General features: G+C 45.3%; 1 protein-coding gene across 3 annotated transcripts in view; it reads left to right on the forward strand.

Annotated features, from left to right (window-relative positions):
* The window catches only part of LOC114050521 (anoctamin-10), a 224,438-nt gene that overhangs the window by 153,500 nt on the left and 50,427 nt on the right, over positions 1-20,511 (forward strand). For all 3 annotated transcript variants that reach the window (XR_003570018.1, XM_027872289.1, XM_027872290.1), the window contains exon 12: positions 10,031-10,147. Coding sequence is in view for 2 of the 3 variants with exons in the window: in XM_027872289.1 (XP_027728090.1) it covers positions 10,031-10,147 (117 nt within the window). In the remaining variant the exon portion in view is untranslated. The remainder of the gene's footprint in view (positions 1-10,030; positions 10,148-20,511) is intronic.

A 20,511-nucleotide genomic window follows, 5' to 3' on the forward strand; every position in this document is an offset into this window, starting at 1 on the left:
TGCGTGGCTTTGGGTGAGTCACTGCACTGGGCAAGGCTGGTCTCTGGGCCTCATCTCCCTTTTCAGTAGATTAGTGGATTGGATGAAATGACCTATAAGGCCTGTCCTGGCTCTCACTCAAAGACCCTCCATGATGACAACAGCAGAGCTTGAAATTAAGGCACACACACACAGACACGCACACACACACACGCACACACACACGCACGCACTCACAACACCCATAAGGTCCAGGTCTGGAATAGGAGGATGTCACAGAGAGTATCTAGCTCCCTCCCTCCTCTCATTTTATGGGGAGGCCCAGAAAATCACGTGCTTTGCTCCAGGTCACTCAGGTGGTTCTTAGCCGAGCTAGAATTTGAACCCAGCTCTGGCTCCAGATCCTCTTTTGATGGCCCCACACTGTCTCCTCACTCATCCCACTCCTCCCCTGCCTCACTGCAGGAGGTGCCTGTTTGTTGAAGGCCGCTTCCTTCCTCTGTTGAGGACTTGTTAAGTGTGTGGCTGATCTCCTTGAAGAAGGTTCAGAATCTTTCCCTGTTCTCTTTCCGTAAGAGCAACTGTCCCTTCAGAGGCAGTGTGATATCATGGACAGATGGAGAAAAGGCCTTGGAGCTAGGAAGACCCGACTTCAGGCCCCGTGTCCTCCAACCCGTCAGGGTCACAGGCAACCCTGTCAGTCTCCAAATTGCAGCGATGCTTCTGATCTCTTGGGGGAAGGAGCTCCTTACCAGAGGCTGTCTCCAGCGATGAAGTCACAGCTCCAATCCTTCACTCCCCCTTCCCCCCCCCCAAAAAATAAAAGAATTCCCTTTTATGGTGGTAATGAGCCACTTTATTTCTATGGCCTCAGCTTCTTCATCTACAGATTGAGTAGACTAGACCAGAGCTGTCACGCCCATGGGCTGCATGTGGCTGCCACACCAAACCAGCAGTAAGATGTCAATATTGGGAAGTATTTAACAAAATAAATAAAAACACAATAAATAGATATTAGTATGTGGTTTTCTAAATCATTATGTGACCTCCATTTCTATGTGACTTTGACACTGGACTATATAATTTCTAAAGCCCCTTTCCACCATAAAATTCCGTGATTTGGTTGGGGGGGGGGTCTATTTATTTAGAAGATGATGAAGCTCATCTGGAGCTGTTTGGAGTCCACTGTGGTGAGCCCCAGATCTCGAGCTGGGATGGTGCTTTTTCTTTGTTTTTGTTTCCAACAGTGTGGCAGCGCCTGACCTCCTGGTGAGGTGTCCGGCTACCGGTGAGTCTAATGTTCGGAATCTGGGTGGAATGCCCCAGATCCTGACATCTTGTGGGCCCATTCGGAGCACCTTCAGATGGCTGAATTAAACTGTCAAGAAAATGGAGAGTTCACTCCCCCCCCCCAACACACATACACACACACACGCTCTAGACATTGAAAATTAGAAAGGATAGAATTGCCCCCAGGTGAAGCCCCACATAGACCAGGTTTATTTCCTGGGAAAGAGAAATGTTTTGAATTCAAAACCAGGATGTTTGTAACACTGGGGCAAGTGTCTCTAAATAGGAAAATCTTAATTGATTGAGGGTAGGGAGTTCTGCCTTATAGGTCTTTGTATCCTTTTCAACACCCAATGTAGGGCCTTGTGCTCAGTAAGCCCAAAGCAAGTATTTGTTGGGGATCTGGACAGAGCACCTGGCTTGAAGTCAGGAAGACTCATCTTCCTCAGTTCAAATCCAGCCTCAGACACTTACTAGCTGTGTGACCCTGGGCAAGTCACTTCACCCTGTTTGCTTCAGTTTCCTCATCTGTAAAATGAGCCAGAGAAGGAAATGGCAAACCGCTTCAGTATCTTTGCCAAGAAAACCCCAAATGGGGTCACAGAAAGTCAGACACGAACACCTGAAGAGCACCAAAAGAGCACCAACACTGTCTATCCAGACCTGTCACAGGCATTGCCAGTTCTCTGGCACAGGCCAAGATGATCCCAGAACAAGCGTTGGGAGCCTGCTGATCGGCAATCCCTGCTGGCCTCTTCAGCTGTGACGGTGCATTCTCTTCTTTCTCATCGGTGGCTAAGTCCTATCCACTCTACGTCTTCGAGGTCCCTTGTGTTGTCCCAGCCCTGCTGGCTGCATCACCCCGCATTCCAGCCAGCATTCTCTAGGTATGAGGTGGGCTCCCACCAGTGTCTCCTGGCACAGGCCTCTGGCCCTTCCTCCCACTGATCTGCCCAAGGAATCTTCTTGTTTTGATCATAACACTCCCATGCTCCCATTGACTCCCAGTTAGAGGTGTGCCTTTGAGCCTGGCACTCAGGACCTTCTCGCCATACTCTTCTGGCCCCACCCCCTTCTCTGCCTTATCTCTGCCTTCTCCTTTAAACAGTCCCACTCCCTTCAGAGCTGGGTTGTTTGTGGGACCAACTCTGTCTGCACTTTGCTGCTTTGGCAGCGTCATGTGGCTTTCTCCTGGGGTGCTGTCCCCCTGCCCGTTGTGCAAGTAGCACGTCTCTCCTCTAGACTCTTCCCAAGCCCTCCAGCACTGGCCACATTCAGGCTAGGATTGGATTTATCTGTGTTTATCTAGATTGCAAATTCCTGGAGGGGAGGGGTCATATCTTGTTCGCCTTGTGTCCTCTGTCACATAGTAGAATTTTTTTATTTTTTAATAGTATTTTCTCAGTTATACATGAAAACAATTTTTAACATTTCTTTTTTGATAAAATTTATAAAATTTTGAGTTCCAATTTTTTCTCTTCCCAGGATCTCCCCACTTCCCAAGAAGGCAAGCAATCTGATATAGGTTATACATGTGCAATCATGTAAAATATATTTCCACATTAGTCATGTTGTGAAAAAAGAAACAGAACAAAAGGAAAAAAAACAAAAAGTGAAAAATAATATATTTTGATCTGCATTTAGACTCCATAGTTCTTTCTGTGAATGTGGATAGTGTTTTCTATCATGAATCTTTTGGAATTGTCTTAGAACATCATATTGCTGAGAAGAGCTGAGTCTATCATAGTTGATTGTCACACAATGTTACTGTTACTATGTTCATTGTTCTGGTTCTGCTCACTTCACTTTGCATCAGTTCATGTAAGTCTTCCCATGTTTTTCTGAAATCATCTTGCTCGTCATTTCTTATAGCACAATAGCATTCCATTACATTCCTATACCACAACTTGTTCAACCATTCCCCAGTTGATGGGCATCCCCTCAATTTCCAATTCTTTGCCACCACAGAACAAGCTGCTATAAATATTTTTGTACATGTGGGTCCTTTTCCCTTTTGTATGATCTTTTTAGGATACAGACCTAGTAGTGGTATTGCTGGGTCAAAGGGTACGCACAGTTTTATAGCCCTTTGGGCATAGTTCCAAATTGCTCTCCAGAATGATTGAATCAGTTCCCAACTCCTGCCGCAATGCTTTAGTGTCCCAATTTTCCCACATCCTCTCCAACATTCATAATTTTCCTTTTCTGTCAGGTTAGCCAATCTAATAGATGTGAGGTGGTACCTCAGAGCACTTAATAAATACCTGTTAATTAATTGAAAAATAAAATAACTCGATTATAAAGGTGTATGTTACAAGAGAACCAAAGAAATGGCATACTTTATGTTTTTAATGTTGAATTTCTTCCTTTTAATCTGATTTACTATCTCCCAAAATTAGTGTCTTTGAGGGTAAGAAAGGAAAACTTGTTTTATAATGATCTGTTCATTGGACTGCCTAAGATTTTCTCCAGGGCCTCCTAACATGCAGAAGACCTTGGGGCGCTGACGTCCGGCCCTCTTAGAATGAGAATGGGGCCCAGGTGGGCCAGAAGAGGTCTGCTTCTCAAGCCAGGATAGAAGGCATCCTGGGCCTAGCCTGCCCTACCTGGATCTTTCTAGTACAGAAGGAGAAAGAAAGCAGCCCCAGGCAGACCTATCACAGGCCAGACATTTGAACCCACTGAGAGGAATACTCCCAGAGTACCATCTAATCTCCAATCACAGGGAGGGCTCAGGTTTATTATGTTAGCGATGCAGACAAAGGTGCCTCTTGTGCTACCTGTCTACCTGGACACACTGGCGCTTTTATGCAGACCATCCACAGACAGTCTGGACTACTGGCTTTTCTTTTACAGGTTTTTCTATCTGCCATTCCATTAATCACGCATTCTTAATTGGCATTTGGCATGTAATTGGCCTGTTAATCAGCAGGGGATGCTTTTGCATGTGTTTTTCTATTCAATGGGAGCTAGCCTGGGAATGGAAGGAGGCATTGCTGCTGTCTTGCTGCTGTAGAAATCAAATTAGCTATTCAGAATTCTGAGAATTCAGCTCTTAATTTGCATTTTCTATTTTAGAAGCGACAGGGTTGGGGACACATTGTTGCAAAACACAGCTGCTGCTGCTGTGGCTGCCACCGCCGATGGCGCCCCTGGAGCTGGTTTTGTCCAAACAGAATCTTCTGCTCGCTGGTGGAGCGCACAGCACAAGACCGCCCGTAGTTTGATCGCCCAGAGATTAGCAGGGGTTCGCAGGGGTGAGAGATGCAGGGACGGTTCCCTCCTTGCCCAGTGAGCAGATGGCAGAGGAGAAGGCTGCCTTACATCATAGAAAGAAATACACCATTTGTACATTAATTTTCTCTAGCTGGGTCCCTTGTCCTCCCTACTCTCACACCGAGTCACTTAACAATCACAGGAACGGTATGTTCTTTTTCTGCTTTCAGAATTTTTAACCCCAATTTCCTCTTCCTCAAGGTTGGGAAAAGAAAAGGCCAAGCAATGAGCCTGGGAATTTGACCTAAATAAAAGGAACAGGCTGAATAATTGCCATGACGGCCCACAAAATATCGATTCTCTATATGGGCCGCTCTCCCCCTCAAATGTGAGCAGATTCCCACTTCCCTCTTGTAAGACTTTTCCTGAACGAGTCAAGATAGTAAAAATGCTTTGTGCCATGTTGTTTCCCAGGTCACTACCTAGAGTGTGGGTGGTTCTTTTTTGTGTTTGCATCCCATGTGCCTGGCATGTAGTAAATGCTGAATAAGTACTTTGGGCTTGATCGATTGCTCCCTCTCCCCTCTTCTCCTTCTCATAAATAGGTTATGTTCCCTAATTTCAGCTCTATAATCCTGGTTTGGAACTCAGGGTAGGAGGTGATAATACCTGAGAAGCCGCTTAGTGGTCTGGGTCCAAGCAAGAAAAAGTGAATGTTGACCAGGCAGGTGGTAGCCAGGGTTGGGGGTGGGGGGGAAGCTTGAGTTCTGAGGGGAGATTGCATAGACATAAGTATATGTAGACAAGCAAATGGGGTCCACACCGTGGCCCTGCCTGGAGGTGGATGCCTCACGCAGCACCTGCATATGCCAGCATCTGTCTTCTAAACCAACGTTCTGAGGGCTCCCAGTGTTGTTTGCCTTTATGTCGCTGTGGCCGTCCATCGGGTTCTCCTAGCTTCCCTCTGAATCAGTGGGTACAGCTCTTCCTAAATGTCTCTCAGTTACTCATTTTGATCATTTCTTTTCTTTTGAAATTGAGTCATGCCCAGGCTGGAAGGGCAGTGGCCACTTGCAGGCCTGATGCCAAGTGACATTTCTAGGATGATTCCACTCTTTTGTATAAGTTAGATCAATCCACAGGATCTTAAACAAAAAATCCAACACTTAGTATTGCTGGCAGTCTTATCTGTGTTTAAGGAAATACAATCAGAATTAAGCTCATCTTAAGTTTCCTTAAGAAAGGAAAATTAAGTAAACACCCCACCCTCTCCTGTCTTTTACTTTTTTCTGAAAAATTCTCTGTCCTACCATAGGCTGCTAGAAATTCTCTTTAAGAGTTTCCCAAGAGCACTAGCCCTGAAGTGAGGAGGACCAGAGTTCAAATCCGGCCTCAGACCAAACACTTGACACTTATTAGCTATGTGACCCTAGGCAAGTCACTTAACCCCAATTGCCTTAAAAAAAAAGAGTTTCCCAATAATAGCTGATCCTTTATTTCACATGCTTCTCTTCACAGCCTCTGGGACTCCTCAATAGCTTCCTTCCTTCCTTTTTAAGTTCTTTGTCTGTCTCTCTCTCTGTGTCTCTGTCTCTTTTCTCTCATCATACTGTTCCTGAAGGGTGTTTCATGCAGAGTGGTGTTATTTTTTAAAAAAACAAGCATTATACTTTGCACATTGTAAAGCTGAGAGCATGATCTATCAAACAGATGTACACTTTTGCTATCAGAATAATCAATGAGTCTCTCAATAGCCTGTTTCACAGAAGCTGTTAGAAGCTTCTTTTAGTCCTTAAAATGTTCTTCTCTTGGGTAGGATTTGCTTCACTGTTTCAAAAGATGAACGTGAGTACTCCTTCCACTACATAGGTCACAATTCATTCATGACCTGGTAGATGATTTCATGAATTATTATGTCAAAGATATTTTATCACCTAATAGCAAGTCTTCTGGTGAGGATCCTTCCCGGCTGGTCCTCTGGGAGTCACTGGGCCCTTTCCATTTCAGTCAGTTGGACCTGTTACGGCTTGAAGTCCACTGGCAGAGCCTTGAGAACCCAAGGTCACTCCTACTCTGATGAAACCTCAGAGTAGGGCTCTGGTCAAGGTTAGCAGCCATCTTGGTCATCGCCATCAGCTTAGATCTGTCCATGTAAAAAGTCGTGCATTCATGGCAAATTAAACGTTGATCTCTCCTCATTCTTTATCTCTGCTTCCATTAGAATAAAATGTCATATAAAACTCTAAATATGTTAATGGAAAGAACATAGCCTTATCTGAATTAACCCCTGTATATTGCTTGTAAATCACATCAAGGTTTCCTTGTCTTTTCTTTTTTGATCTTTGGGGCATTTAGATGAGATCTACTTTATATGGGTTCTTGTAAATCCACATTGACTAGACTTCATTCAATTATGACTTGACTTCCAGTTGTTTCTCCGTTATGTCACTCAAATCTGTATTTTTCCAGTTCCTTTTTCAGTCATGGTCATCAAACAGAAGTTCTGTTTTTCCCTCCCTGTGCACTCCAGGTCCCTTATTTAATACACGTGATAGATTCCCCTGGCTTCCCAAACTAGGAAGATGCCTGTTTTGCTCTGGGCTTCTGCCTTTTTTCAAGGACTCTAATTTTGTAATTACTTGTCTTGTCATGAATCTGATTTCCTCCAATATTTCATCTTTCTCCCAGGAGAAATTCATTTGGCATTTATCCCTCATCCTCCTTTGTAAATATTGCAGCAGAGGATTCATCTGATTTTTGTCCAGCCGTCCTTTCTTTTCTGTCAGTAATTTAACTGCCCCATCTCTTCATAAAGGACCTCATGCCTCCACCAACTTGCCCAGTTCTCATGTGCCTTTCAGTGAGAATTCCTGATTTAAAGAGCCTTCTGTTCTAGCCTCTCACTATTTTTAGTTCCCACGTTATCAGACATAGCTTTGTTCTTTTACTTCTCAGACTTTTCTGGGTGTCAGCGCTGGACCATAAGGGCCTCTTAGAAAGGTTCTGTCTAGGCTTCTGCACAATTGAGTTTGTGGCTAAAACAACCCTTTGTCTTGCTTCACACGTGGAAGAGAAATATTCAGCATTACTAGACCTTTCAGATGTTAGAATGTGGTAGGCCACAATGAGAATTCCAGGGCTGTGGAATAATACCCCTTTGGTAGATTTCCTGTGTTTGGTGAGGACAGGACATCATGTTTCTATGTACGTAGGGACATCGTTTGCCATAAAGTATAATAGAATCAGTCATACTGTACGGAATCAGTAAACAAACATTTATTAAGCATGTATAAGAAATTGCAGTAGGCGCCTTTGGGGACAAAACATAAAAGACGTGGTCCCTGCGCTTAACAAGACTTGTAAGGCACACATACACAGATGGAAAAAAGGAACATTTCAAGGTGGTGTGTGTCACAGAATCATTAAAGGGGTGGATGGGACGTCAAAGACCACCTGGCTCAACCAGACCTAAATAGGTGTCCTCTCTACAGCATCTCCAAGAAGTGATCATCTCTTCAGTGACAGGGAGCCCACTACTCACTGAACTTTGGGGCAAACCTTGGGGTAAAGAAAACCCTTTCTTTGAGCTGACCCTGTCCCTCCCTCCCCGCCCCATTGCTCCTTCTTCTGCCCTCTGGGAGCCAAGCAGAACACAGACCAACCTGTCATATAATCATCCCCTCCTGCCCACTGAGTCCTCATTTCTCTGGGCTGAGCGTCCTTAGTTCTTTCGGGTAATCCTCTGTCGTTAGTTCTTCCATCCTGGTCAACCTCCTTTTGGATATGCTACTGCTGCTTAGTGACGCCACTTACTAAAACATGGCCACCTTGATAACAAAGAAATGAGTGCCCACTCACGTAATTACTGAACAAACTGATATTTGGATGCAGCGAATTCTCATGCTGTCAGAAATGAAGACTGTCAGGAATTCAGAGAAACCCTGGAGGACTTCAGAACTGAGGGGGAGTGAAATAGAGAGAAGCAGGAGAACCAGGATGCTGTAGCGAAGCTGTGGAGCTGAAAGCAGCGCTGAAAGGTGGCTGCCTCAGGGATTAGGATGGCGGCGCTGGACTGCTTTGGGGTCGGTGGAGAAGAAATCTCCTGTGGGTGTGCTCCGTGTTGCCTGTGCTTCCACATGACTCATTTTCTCTGTTACTTTGCTTCTCCTTTTCTCTTTGTCACAAAGCAGAATGTGATGGTGTGAGTGGTAGAGAGGGAGCCTACCCTGGAATTTACTCTAGTATAAAAAACAAAAACCATCAATGACAAGTTTAGGGTTTTTTAAATGAAAAGTAAATATGGCACCCAGCACTAAATGCAGTGTTGCAAGTGTAGTCTGACCATGGCAAGACTGGCAGTTTCCTCCTTCTGGCACATAGTAGGTGATTAGTAAGTGCTTTTTTAATTGAGTTAAATTCTGGACACTACGTCTCTTAATTCAGTCTTAGATTTTGTGGTTGCCATGGTCCCCTGCCAACTTACAGGGACCTTGTGGCTCAGTGAGCCGGCCATCAAGATGTCATTGCTGCTGGGATGGGAATGCAATGATGCACCAGCTATTACAAAGCATCTGTTAAGGGAATGGACGCCAACAGCCGCAAAGTCCTATAGGGCATCGGAGAAAGAGACAAGGGAGTGTTTCAGGGTGGCAGGGGTGAGGGGAAGTCTTCACAGAGAGAAGGAGATTTGAGCTAGGCTTTGGAGAAAGACTGGGACCCTGCTCGCTGGGGAGGAGGAGGTGGAGAGAGCCGGGGAGGGGCATAAACAAATACTAGGATGAAAGGAAAACTCTCAGAGACCTTTTCTGAATAAGGTTCAACTCTGGATAAAATATTAAGAAGCAGCATATTGCATCATTTGTACACCAAAGTGGTTTTAAAGGAACCCAGTGAAGAAGTAATTGTTGAGTTCACCAAATCAAAGTGTCCTATATCTAAGAGTGAGGGGTCTGGTTCTCGGCCTCCCAGGCTAGCAGGGAGCACTGAGGCCATCTAGTTCAAGCTGTCCCTGAGCAACAGTGCCTTCTGCGCCATCCCTGACGTCCAGGCTCTGTGTGAATTATGTGTAGAGAAAGGGGGCCCACTGCTTCCCGAGGCAGCACCTTCCACTTGGGGGCAACTCGGCTAGGGAGCTCTTTGAGGGCAGGAACTCTCTCAAATGTGTATTTTTATCCCTAGCACCTAGTACAGTGCTTGGCACAGAGTAATTGCTTGATAAATGTTTTTTCATCCATCCATCCGTCGACCAAACTTAACCTTTTCTCTCTATTTCTTCCATCCATCCCTACTACCTTTGTATGTATGCCTTTGAGATACAAGTAGGAAATGTCTGATCCATCTTTCATACAAACGCCCTTCAGATATCTGGAGAGAGCTATGAAGTCTCCTGTTAATAGATCTTTGACGCTTTGCAGAGCTCTGATTAGGAATGACTGACTGGATTAATGATGGCGATCTGCAGAGTGCTTTGGCACCTCATTTCATTTCCTCAGGTTTATGGGATACTGGGGCATCTTAACATGTGCGTCTTTCTTCTTGTTTCCAGCATGCCCTGCTGGCATTGAAGTTTGTCCTGGCCTTTGTCATCCCCGATAAGCCACGAGAGATCCAGGTGAAACTGGCCAAGTTGGAATTCGAGTCTGTAGAAGCCCTCAAGCAGCAGGTAAGAGAAACTCTCCTGGGGAAGAAAACAAACACTGCTGAGAGCCAGCCACACCCTCCGCCTTTGCTTCAGGCCTGTCTTCTGCCAGTCTGAAGAAATACAAATAGGCCAGCACAGGCCCGCGTGCCCTCTCACATAATACCAAGAAGTAAACCAAATCCTGCATTTGTCAGACCAGTCTGTATTTGAACCCTTTCACGTCCGTTCCTATAATTCTTTCATATTCACTTCCATATTACTTTATTTCTGTCATTCTTTTAAAAAAAATGTGTTGTTTGCTCTGACAAAGCCATGGCAACCTATACAATTATGACCAATTCAAGAAAGTAGGACCAGCACAAACCAGAGGATGAAAACTACGGGGTTTACGGGAAGTGTGGCTGATGCTAGCCCACCGATTCAGTTAGTTGTACAGGTGTGCTGGGGGGCCTGGCTGCCATCATGCACAGGCTTTTTTAGGCGTTTCATTGAGAAAAGAAGACTTGACTAAGAAATCTTAATGATTCTTTTCTTACTTGGTAACACATGTTTGTTTTCCAAAGAGCAGCAGCCATCATCTGTTCAGCATGTTTGATGCGCTCGGGGTTCAGGTACAGGCCCAGTTCTGGGTCTGGGCCACACCCTGGGGTGGGAGGGATTTGTGCCAGGATGCCTTCAAGAGGATGCTCTTGGGGAACTGTGGTGAATTGGTTTAATCACCCGATCTGATGTCTGTGCAGCTTTCCAGAAACACGTCTGTTTCATAAGATGAGGTCCATCTCTAGTAGAGACGTGAAAAATCACCCCAAGTTCCCGGAGCCTTACTTCCAGCCCCAGGACAAGGATCCCCTGCTCCTTATCTTCAGCAGGACAGCTACTTTTTTAGGACCAGAATCCAAGCGTGGGGTCAAGCAGAGTGACATAGAGCCCAGAGGTGACCCAGGGTCAAGGAATAGGGCCAGGCATCCATGACTGGTGAGTTTGGAGAACTTCTCAGGGACAGAGTGAGAGTTCTGATGCCTCCTTCTTCCTTCCCCTCTGCTTGCCCCAAAGAACTTGGGATTGGCCACTACGTAGGCCAGGGGCGCTGTGATCTCCCCCGGCATCGTCTGCAGCAAGAAGCAGTGTGTTCATACAACGCCCTGTGGGGGAGTGCAGAAGTTCTCACAGAGGGGCCACATAGTGCTCGTCTTGACTAATGAGCATTAACACATGCTCTAGGCAGGTGCTAGAGACAGCTCCCCTTCCACTGAAAGTTGGCTTGGGGCAACAGGAGCAAATCTAGGCAGCCCGAGATTCCGTCATGCGCCCTCTCCCCTTGTCTTCTGGCTCACATTGAGCTTCCTGAATGGTGGACCCGCTGAGCATTGAGCTGCCCGGCTCCCATCTCTGTCACAGTGCCCATGGGCTGACTGTGCACCCCAGCCACAGGCCCCAGGGCAGAAGAAAGGCATTGAAAGCAAAATGAAGACCAGATCTAGTTAACTCAGGCTTCCACTTTCTGCAAATGACCGAGTGCTGACTTTTGTTCTGAGCACTCAGCTAAGTACGGGAAGGGATGTAGTCCGTCAGGGAAGGAGATGGGACCTAGACAGAGGGAGCTGTTAAAGACAAGACTGTTACTGGAGGCACAAAGCAAGCGCCAGGTGATGCCAGAAGGAAGAGGCCACTGCTGGTGGTGAGGATCAGGGCGGCCTTGGAGAAGAAGGAGAAGTCAGAGGAGAGTTATGAGAGGGGGGTCCTTGAAGTGAAGAGAGGAAAGAGTGCGCAGGGGCCCTGGAGCTCAGTCAGCAGGGCCAGAATCTGCAGGGAGAGAAAAGGGACGAAGACTGAAGAAACGCTCCCACGTGTGACACTGGTGAGCCCAGGGAGCGAGGTGGAGCCAAGTGGGCTACAAGAGGGGATGGCTTCTGCAGCAGGACCCTGGAGGAGTCAGAAGGCGTTGGGGTCAGTGTAAAGGGTTAACCCTGGTGAGTAATAGGGATGCCCAGAGGGAAGGGAGAATGGGGGAGAAGGAAGGAAAGAGGGAGGGAGGGAAGGAAGGGAAAAATGAAGGAGAGGGAGAGAGGAAAGGAGGAAGGGAGGGGAAAAAGGAAGGAAGGAAGGGAGAAAAGAAAGGGAAGGAGGAAGGGAGGGAGGAAGGAAGGAAGACGGGCCAGAGCTCTTACTAAGCATTTGCTATGGGTGAGGCATTGTCGGGATGCATTTCTCCAGCGCAGAAATCCTCTGCCTTCCAGGAGCTGATGTTCCAAAAGGGTTACAACAGATATCCCCAGGAGCCTGGCTGGGCGTCACGGAGAAGCTTGGCGTCAGGTTTACGAGGAGAAGAGGTTATAGTCAGAGAGCGGCATTTCAGGGCTCAGATCTTGGAGAAGGAGGTGCCCTCTGAGACTATGAGACCAGGGCAGGTCACGCCTGAAGGGTGATGACCCTCTTAGACTGATGTGTCACCAAAGCCCCTCCCATTACTTGGCCTGCAGCTGCTTCCTCTCAGCTTGATTCATACCTGAGTCACACCGTAGCCCCACCCCAGGCAGGTGCAGCTTGGGGCCGTTTAGTGACATCACTCTGGGCTCCTGGGGGCTGCCCTACCTTATTTTAAGGTCCTTTCAAAAATTAGACATCCTGAACTTTTAAATGGTCCCTGCCCCATGGAGTGGAGTTTCCGTTACTGCCCAGTACTGCCCAGTACTGACCACTTGACAAAAAGGAAGGGGAAAGTCCAGGCCCGTCTCTGTTCATCACCAGCCTGTTTTCCCTTGGGTTCTCCTTGATTCCTGCTAAGTCTTTCTCAGTTTCAACATTTTCTATTCTAAGTCCCCCCAGGACAGAGTGATGTTTTATGGAGCTCGGTTTTTCTCTTTTCCTTTTTAAATATCATATCGGCCATGATATTAGTTTCTTTGGCGTGTGCTCGCCAATGAGGTGAATTTTTAAAGAGGAAAGCGTCGGATAAGAGAATTGTTTATTTTTTAAAGGGCACTTTTAAATGCCCTGAAGCATTCACTCATGGTGACCTTTAAAGCTCAACCCTGGACAGTAAATACTTTCTTGATGATGCTTTTTCTGTTTTTTAAGTTGATTTCCACACTCTTAACCAGGAGAATGCAGCATAATATGGCCTTCCTGTCCAGATCCTATCTGATGGTATGGAGCACAAGCTCAGAAGTGCCCCATTTTACTGACCTCTAGCAGGCAGACTTGGAGTGAGCTTGGCTGCCACAAACAAGAGCATGTCATGGAAAGAGCCGTGGATCAGGAGTCCAAAGACCAGCACAATCTGAGAAGTCACATCGCCTTGGGGAAGTCTTATGCCCTTCAGCCTGTGAAATCAAGGCAACTCTCTGTGCCCAGAGACCTGTCAAAGCCACTGGTCTGGAGCTGTCAAACAAGATCTACACAGCTTCAGAAGTCATTTTGAAATACTTATAACCACGAAGGGCCTTAAATCATGACTGGGGAAGCAGTGCCAGCAGGCTGGTGTCCACGGCAAGCCTAAGCTTGGTCATCTGGGGACACCAGAGCCACTCTGGAGCTCTTTCTTTCTTCTTTGTTGTCAGAGCTGTAGGAGCCCGAGTCTGGGACTTTGAGAAAAACTATCTTCTAGTCAAGGTTTATTCTGCCCAGGGAGTCCAAAGGCTGCCTGAGGTGGATGTTTTTATCGCTGTGTCTTTAAATGGAATTACATTCACCGAATGTAAAAATGATAACACGTGTGAACATGGCACTTTGGAGTTCACAAAACCCTGTCTTCTAGACCACCCTGAGAGGTGCCCAGGACCAACAGGAGTCTGCTCTTTCAAAGATCCCTGCTTACCTTGACCAGGCCTCCCTCCAGCAGCCCAGATCCTAAAGCCTTGACAGCCTAGTGAGGCTGGGACCGAAACACTCATGTGACTTACCTGGTAATGAACCTCTCTGATCTCAGCAGGCCTGGTCCTCCGGGACAGACATACAAGCCCCTACTAGCTCTATATTTGCATGAGTGAATGAATGAACAAACGAATGAATGAGTCATTTATTAAGAGCTCCCAATGTGCCAGGCATCGAGCTAAGCTCTGGAGAGAGGAACAGAAAAGCCAGAGCCCACGGGTTCTCGCAGAGCAGGTGGAGAAGCCCCTGACAGGGCAGTGGCAAAGTGGTTGGTGATTCAGTGCTTTGGATGGTTTTTCCCTTGATAAAACTATCTGCAGTTGAACATTGGTGGTGCCAAGGATTCTGAAGACCTTTTTTTGAGTCTTTAGAACTCAGTGAAGTAGTATAAATGTTCTTATTCCCATACTATAGAGGAGGAAACGGAGACTCAGAGAGACATTGGTCATGGGATCATGGAAACATAAATCTTGAGTTGGAAAGGATTTAGGAGACCTCTAGTCCAGTCCCTTCATTTTATAGAGGAGGAAACGGAGGCTCAGAGAGGGTTTCTGGTCCAAAGTCACCCAGGTAGTGCATGTCTGAGGTGGGATTTGAACCCACAGTCTCAGCCCCCAGAGCCAGAGCTCTTTCTATTCAACCACACTACCTCCTATATAGTCCTAAAGCTCTTAAGTCTCCAAGCCCTTAACAGCTAATTGTGCCGTGCTACTCTCTAACTGCCCCGAGTCTTCTCCAGCTTCTGTTTTAAGATGATTCGTTATTTGTCTCAGATTTCTGAAATGTGCAGCTTCCAACCTTTGAAATTTAGAGGGAACTTGTACTTTCCCCTATATTGCAGCTTGTATTTCATCCAGTGCTTTAATGCCTACAAACCATTTCCTCACAACAATCCTATGAGGTTAATAGTGCAGATGTTGTATCCATTTTACAGATAAAGAAGCTGAGGCTTAAGAAAGGAAAGTGAATTATCCAGGGTCACTCTTTTAGGAAGTATTGGAGCCAGGATTAGAACTCAGGCTTCTCTGGACTTTATGGCCGGTTCTCTTTCTGCCATGCTTGGCTGCTCTCCAGCAACAGTTTTATTGCTGTAAGTTGACTGTGTTGAGCTCAAGTCCTGGGAAACAACTTAGATGGTGTGTTTTTTGTGACGATGTTTCAGAATGTTGAGATTCATAGACCTTTTATTGCTGCCATTTGTTTTCATGCCACATTCATTCTAAATACATCCCTCCATCCTCCTCTATCCACTAAGTCCTACCTTAGAACAGGAAAGGAAGGAAGGAAGGAAGGAAGGAAGAGAAAGAAAAATACACAGCAAATTCAACCAATACATCAAGCCTTTCTGACAACACATGTAATATTCCACGCCCAGAGTCCCCTGCCTCTAGAACAGAAAGAGAGAAGTACATTTTAAAAACTCTTCCCTGAGACCAAGCTTGGTCATTGTGGATTCATAGACTCTTATTTAGAGCTAGACTGCAGCGCCTTCATTTTCCAGGTGGGAGAACTGGAGTCGGGATTATTTCAGACTTGCCCAAGGTCACCCAGTTGGTCAAAGCTGGAAGTAGACCCAGGGACTCCAGGCTCCTAGTGGCGTAAATTGGACACTACGTCATGCTTCCTTCTCAACACTGTCGCTGAAGGTTTGATGACCAGCTTCAAACCTCTGAAGTGCAAAGTGCTGTATTCTAAAAGCTAAAATCTCACAGTCCTGTGAAGAGGCCATTCCGGCCCAACCATTAGGCGGTTTGGGGCAGCTCTAAACCATAGTCTGTACCCGGCCAGTTCACTGGAGTTGATGAGGCCAAGGCTGCTATTTGAAATCCAGGTGGGCTGCTGGCTCTCTGTTGTGCCACAGGCCGGACTTAACACTTAATCTCCGCAGAAAGCTATCAGCTGACATCTGTAATAAAAATATGATTGCTTGATGTCCTGAAAGAAAACGGTTTGATCCAGATAAAGATTTGGGTTTTAGGAAACGCAGTAGACATGAATGCATCGCGGAGCTCTCTTGCTTGTCTAAGGATAGAGAGGGTGGTTAAGCTGCTCTCGTTCCCCTCTGCTGGCTGATCTATGGATGTATTTGGATGGTTACTATGGAGAAGTGGTGCTGAGAGAGACATCTAGGCTGCTCATTCCTACCCTATGAAGCTCTAATGCTCCTTAAAAACAGTGGAAGGATGAAGTAGTAGTTATATTCTTGAGGAAGTAAAGCCACTGTCAACATCCCTTGGCGTTGTATCTTCATTGTGTCTGGTTTCAAGAAAAATAATCTTGTTCTGTCCACATGCAGGTGTCTTCCTCAGCAATGAGTTCTAACTTCTTGAACACGACAGTGAAAATACTCAGCTGTCACATATGCCTTGCAAATGAGGGGCCCCTGAGAAGCAGTGGGCATAGTGACTGGAGAGCCAGCCGTGGAGGGGACAGGACCTGAATTCAGGGCCCGCCTCTAACATGTCCTGGCTGGGTGACCTTGATAGAACTCCTCGGGACCCCACAAAGTTGGAGCATGTTAGTTGAGGGAGTTCCCTGTACCAATGAAATCACGATTTGGAATTCCTCTCCCCCTTTTCCCCCCAAAAGGATCGCCCTATGGTAATGAATTGCAGCCACTTCACAATGGTTGCAGTTAAGGGATCATGAGGTTTAGTGATTAGAAAGAACTTTAGTGATCCATTCTTCACATTTCATCGATGAAAAACCTAGGGTCCTGGGGAGAAATGACTTGCCCAGAGTCACCATGCAGGTCTTAAAAAGGAGAACTAGGATTGAAATCCAGGTCCCCAACTCCAAATCCATCATCCTTCTACTCAATCATACTATTTCCTTCCGTTCACTTATATTTTATCAAATTATTGTCTTATTTAATAAATGAGAAAATATTTGTAAAATGCTTAGCGTAGTGCCTTGCACATAGTAGGTGCCTAATAAATGCTTGTCCTTCTTTCCCCTTTAAAGATTTGTGATTTGAATCAGCTGAAATTAGATTCCAGTTAAGCCACATGACCACCTGGCTGTTAGAGTAAGGAAAGGTTACTACTATAGTCAAGATTTTTCAGTGGAGGCATTTTCTAAGAGTAGATAAAACTGGCCTGGCTTTGTTTTGAGGTAACTGTTAAGGTTTTATAGGTATTCATGGCCCAGAATTGAAGCTCTGGGTTTGAGCTTGAGAACTTCTTTTAAAATTCTCTTTTGGTGCCTGCCCCCATGCTTTGCCCCACACAGAATTTCTCCTGGGAATATCTGAATTTGACTTGGGTCTTAGTCTCACAAAAAAAGCAAAGAGGCTCAGCTCCCAACAGACCCCTCAAGCCATCAAAACACCTGAGATATGACAGGCTTTTACCTAATCCAACAATAATAGATACAATAAAAAACAGATAATTCATCTGAGCCTAGATTCCTTCAAGAAACCTCCATTTCCCCCTATGATGCGTGTCAGCCCTCCCTAGAAACCTCGCCATCTTCCCTGTATGGTCCTCCGGACTGCCTTGGACTCCGTAGCTATAGAGGAAAGAATGCAGGCAGAGTCAAGTAATGCCCCCTTTCTAGTAAGCCCTACCTCCTGATAACCTCTGCTTGTCTTCCTGCTTGCCTTCCTGCCCCATCCACAGAAAGGGAGTGCACTTAGAAGAATTCAAAAGTTAGCTCTCGTCCCCACAAATGCACAGTGCATATGATTCACCAGTTAGTCAGTCAGTAAACATTTATTAAGCCTTTATTATATGTGCCAGGCACTGTGCTAAAGGCTGGAAGGGATAGGCCCTGGTCTCAGCGTCCAGGTTAGGTCACCCTTCTTGTGACTCTTTACTTGCTGGACCCTCACTTGATCCAGGAACTCCTCCTTTCTGTCCAAATTTGATCCAGAATTCCTTACTGTGTCCATCCATTGCTGTCTCTCTGGGGCTGTATAGTTCCCTGGAATGGATAAGTATCTGCATAGGCCCCCCTCTACAGAACCAATTCAGGCTGAGTTTAGCCTTTTCAATTCTCTATCTGCTGTGTCCCCAATTCTCTAGTCCTGCTTTGTCTCTGCCCACTTTAAAAGCCAAGGCTTTATCAATAGCCATATGAAAAAAATACTCCAAACCACTAATAATTAGAGAAATGCAAATTAAAGCAACTCTGAGGTTCCATCTCATAACCATTAGATTGGCAAAACCGACAAAAAGAAGAAATGGAAAATGTTGGAGGTTCTGTGGGGCACCTGGCACATTGAGGCCCTGTTGGTGGAGCTGCGAGTTGGTCCAGATATTCTGGAAATCAATGTGGAGCTCTGCCCCCAGGGTATCAAAACTCTCGCATACCCTTTGTTAACCTTTGACCCAGTAGTACCACTGGTAGGCCTATATCCCCAAAGAGATCAAAGAAAGAAGAATGGGATCCATATGTAGAAGATACATATAACAGCTCTTTTAGGATTCACAAGGAATTAGAAACTAAGGAAGTGCCCACTGGTTAGAGAACAGCTAGACAAATTATGGTCTATGAATGTAATGGAATGATATTATACCATAAGAAATGATGAAAGGGACAGTTTCAAAGAAATGAGGGAAAACTTGTCCAGACTAATGCCAAATAATGAGGAAAACAGTCTATACGGTAACAAAAATGTTGTAAAAATGAACAATTTTGAAAGACTTTAGAATTCTGATGAATGCAGTAACCAGCCACCCAGCACAGAGAGGTGATGGACTCAGGGTGCACATGGAGACAGAATACCTATTCTGGCTTTTCATGGCTATTCATATTTGTCACAAAGGTTTTGTTTTGCTTCTACTTTTTTGTTCTGATGGGCATGGGATTGGAAAAGAAAATAAATAATCTGATTATTGGGGAAAATTTTTTTTTAAAGACTAAACCGAAGGATATAAATTAGGTTTATGAACTGTCTTAAATTAGTCATAGTGTACTGTCATGAGCTGCAAATAACTAGGACAAGGCAAAGAACTGATATTTCAAAGGAAACATAAATGTCGAAGGGGCAAAGGGCCAATTGAATGTGGCAAGATCCAGAACAATGCCAGGGCCCATCTCTCATAGAGGGAAGCAAGCCACGAGTCTTGTATCACTGCTGATAGTAGCTATGGAGTCTTCTTATTAGGATCTGTACATCCAGCAAATTTCGAGTCAGATTTTCATATGCATTATGTTTTCTTGGAAAGGGAAACTCATATTGTTCTACTGGAAGCAGTTTGTAGAAGTAACTACCACTTGAATGTGCCAACAGGCGTAGATCAAAATTGGACCTCACTGAAGTAAGGGAAGGCATTCAAAGACACCAGGTAACTCCTTGTGGGCTGTTACTGAGATGTTCCAAAGACTCTTGTTGGCCCACCAGTGGCTTACCAAATGTCTGGTTTCCTGATGGAGAGAAGCAATGATTATATAGTAGAGAAGAAACTCAGGAATGACGTGACCATAAGAAAATATGTAGTCATTTTCATCTGTGTTGGAATTATTTTAAAGGCAAAGCATAGGAAAGTAATTTGTAAGTTTCTTCCTTTTAAGTTATCCCAAACCATATTTTTATTCTTCTTTAAATAAGAATCATATGGCCATAATTGTAGCTGCCTCATAAGAGACACGTAGACATTGTCTTTTGTTTTCATCTTCAGAGGATGTTAATTTTTTGAGGGAGATGGGTCAGCATCTTTGCTTTCTGAATTCTCCTTTGGCCACGACTTGAGTCAGTTCAGTGAAAGCTTTCTTCTCCTTGACGTTTTGACTGATCCTTGATTTCACTCAGTTCCTCGGTAGCTTTTAAGAAATGGGAAAAGCAAACAGTTACTTTTGTCATCTGCTCTCATCCCTGTCATCGGACACCTAACCCTGAGAGTCTGAAGCCCATCCAGCTAAGCCTGCCAAAATCCAAGCTGCCCTCAACATAGGGAATGTCATCACGCAGTGGGAAAGACTCAAAATTAGGAAACGGGATCTAGGTTTGAATTCCAGCTTTTACCTCCTATTCATGTGGCCTTGGGGAGTTAGTTCACCTCCTCGGGACTCAGTTACCTCCTTTGTAAAATGAAGGGGTTGGACTTGTTGACCTCTAACGTCCCTTCCAGCTCTAAGTCTTTGGTCCCATAATCCTAAAAGACTTCCAAAGCAAATCATTCAAAATGGCAGGCAAAGTTGGTTTTATTCTTGTTTTCTAAGGGAAATTTAAAAAATAAATAAAAACCATTATAGCAAACCAGGAGGATTATATTTTATTGTAGTGTGTCGCTTTAAATTTGCTCCAATAAACAGTGTACAGTACGATGTCATAAATAGAGAATTGCAGATCAGGGTTCAAATCCTGCCTTTGGTACATCCTGGGCTGTGTGACCCAGGACAAATCTTTTAATCTCTCGATGACTTAGGCAGCTCACTGAGATGCTAAGTTACAGATGAGTGTCTGCTCTGAAGCAGAGACAGCAATTAATGCAAAGAATGTGGACGCCAGCAGCTCATTCCAGGGAGCCCCCAAACAACCTCCAGCAGAAAGTGCACTGTCATCAGGA

The sequence above is a fragment of the Vombatus ursinus genome, unplaced genomic scaffold (genome assembly GCF_900497805.2).
Source record: "Vombatus ursinus unplaced genomic scaffold, bare-nosed wombat genome assembly UNPS02014799.1, whole genome shotgun sequence".
NCBI classification, from domain to species: Eukaryota; Metazoa; Chordata; class Mammalia; order Diprotodontia; family Vombatidae; genus Vombatus; species Vombatus ursinus.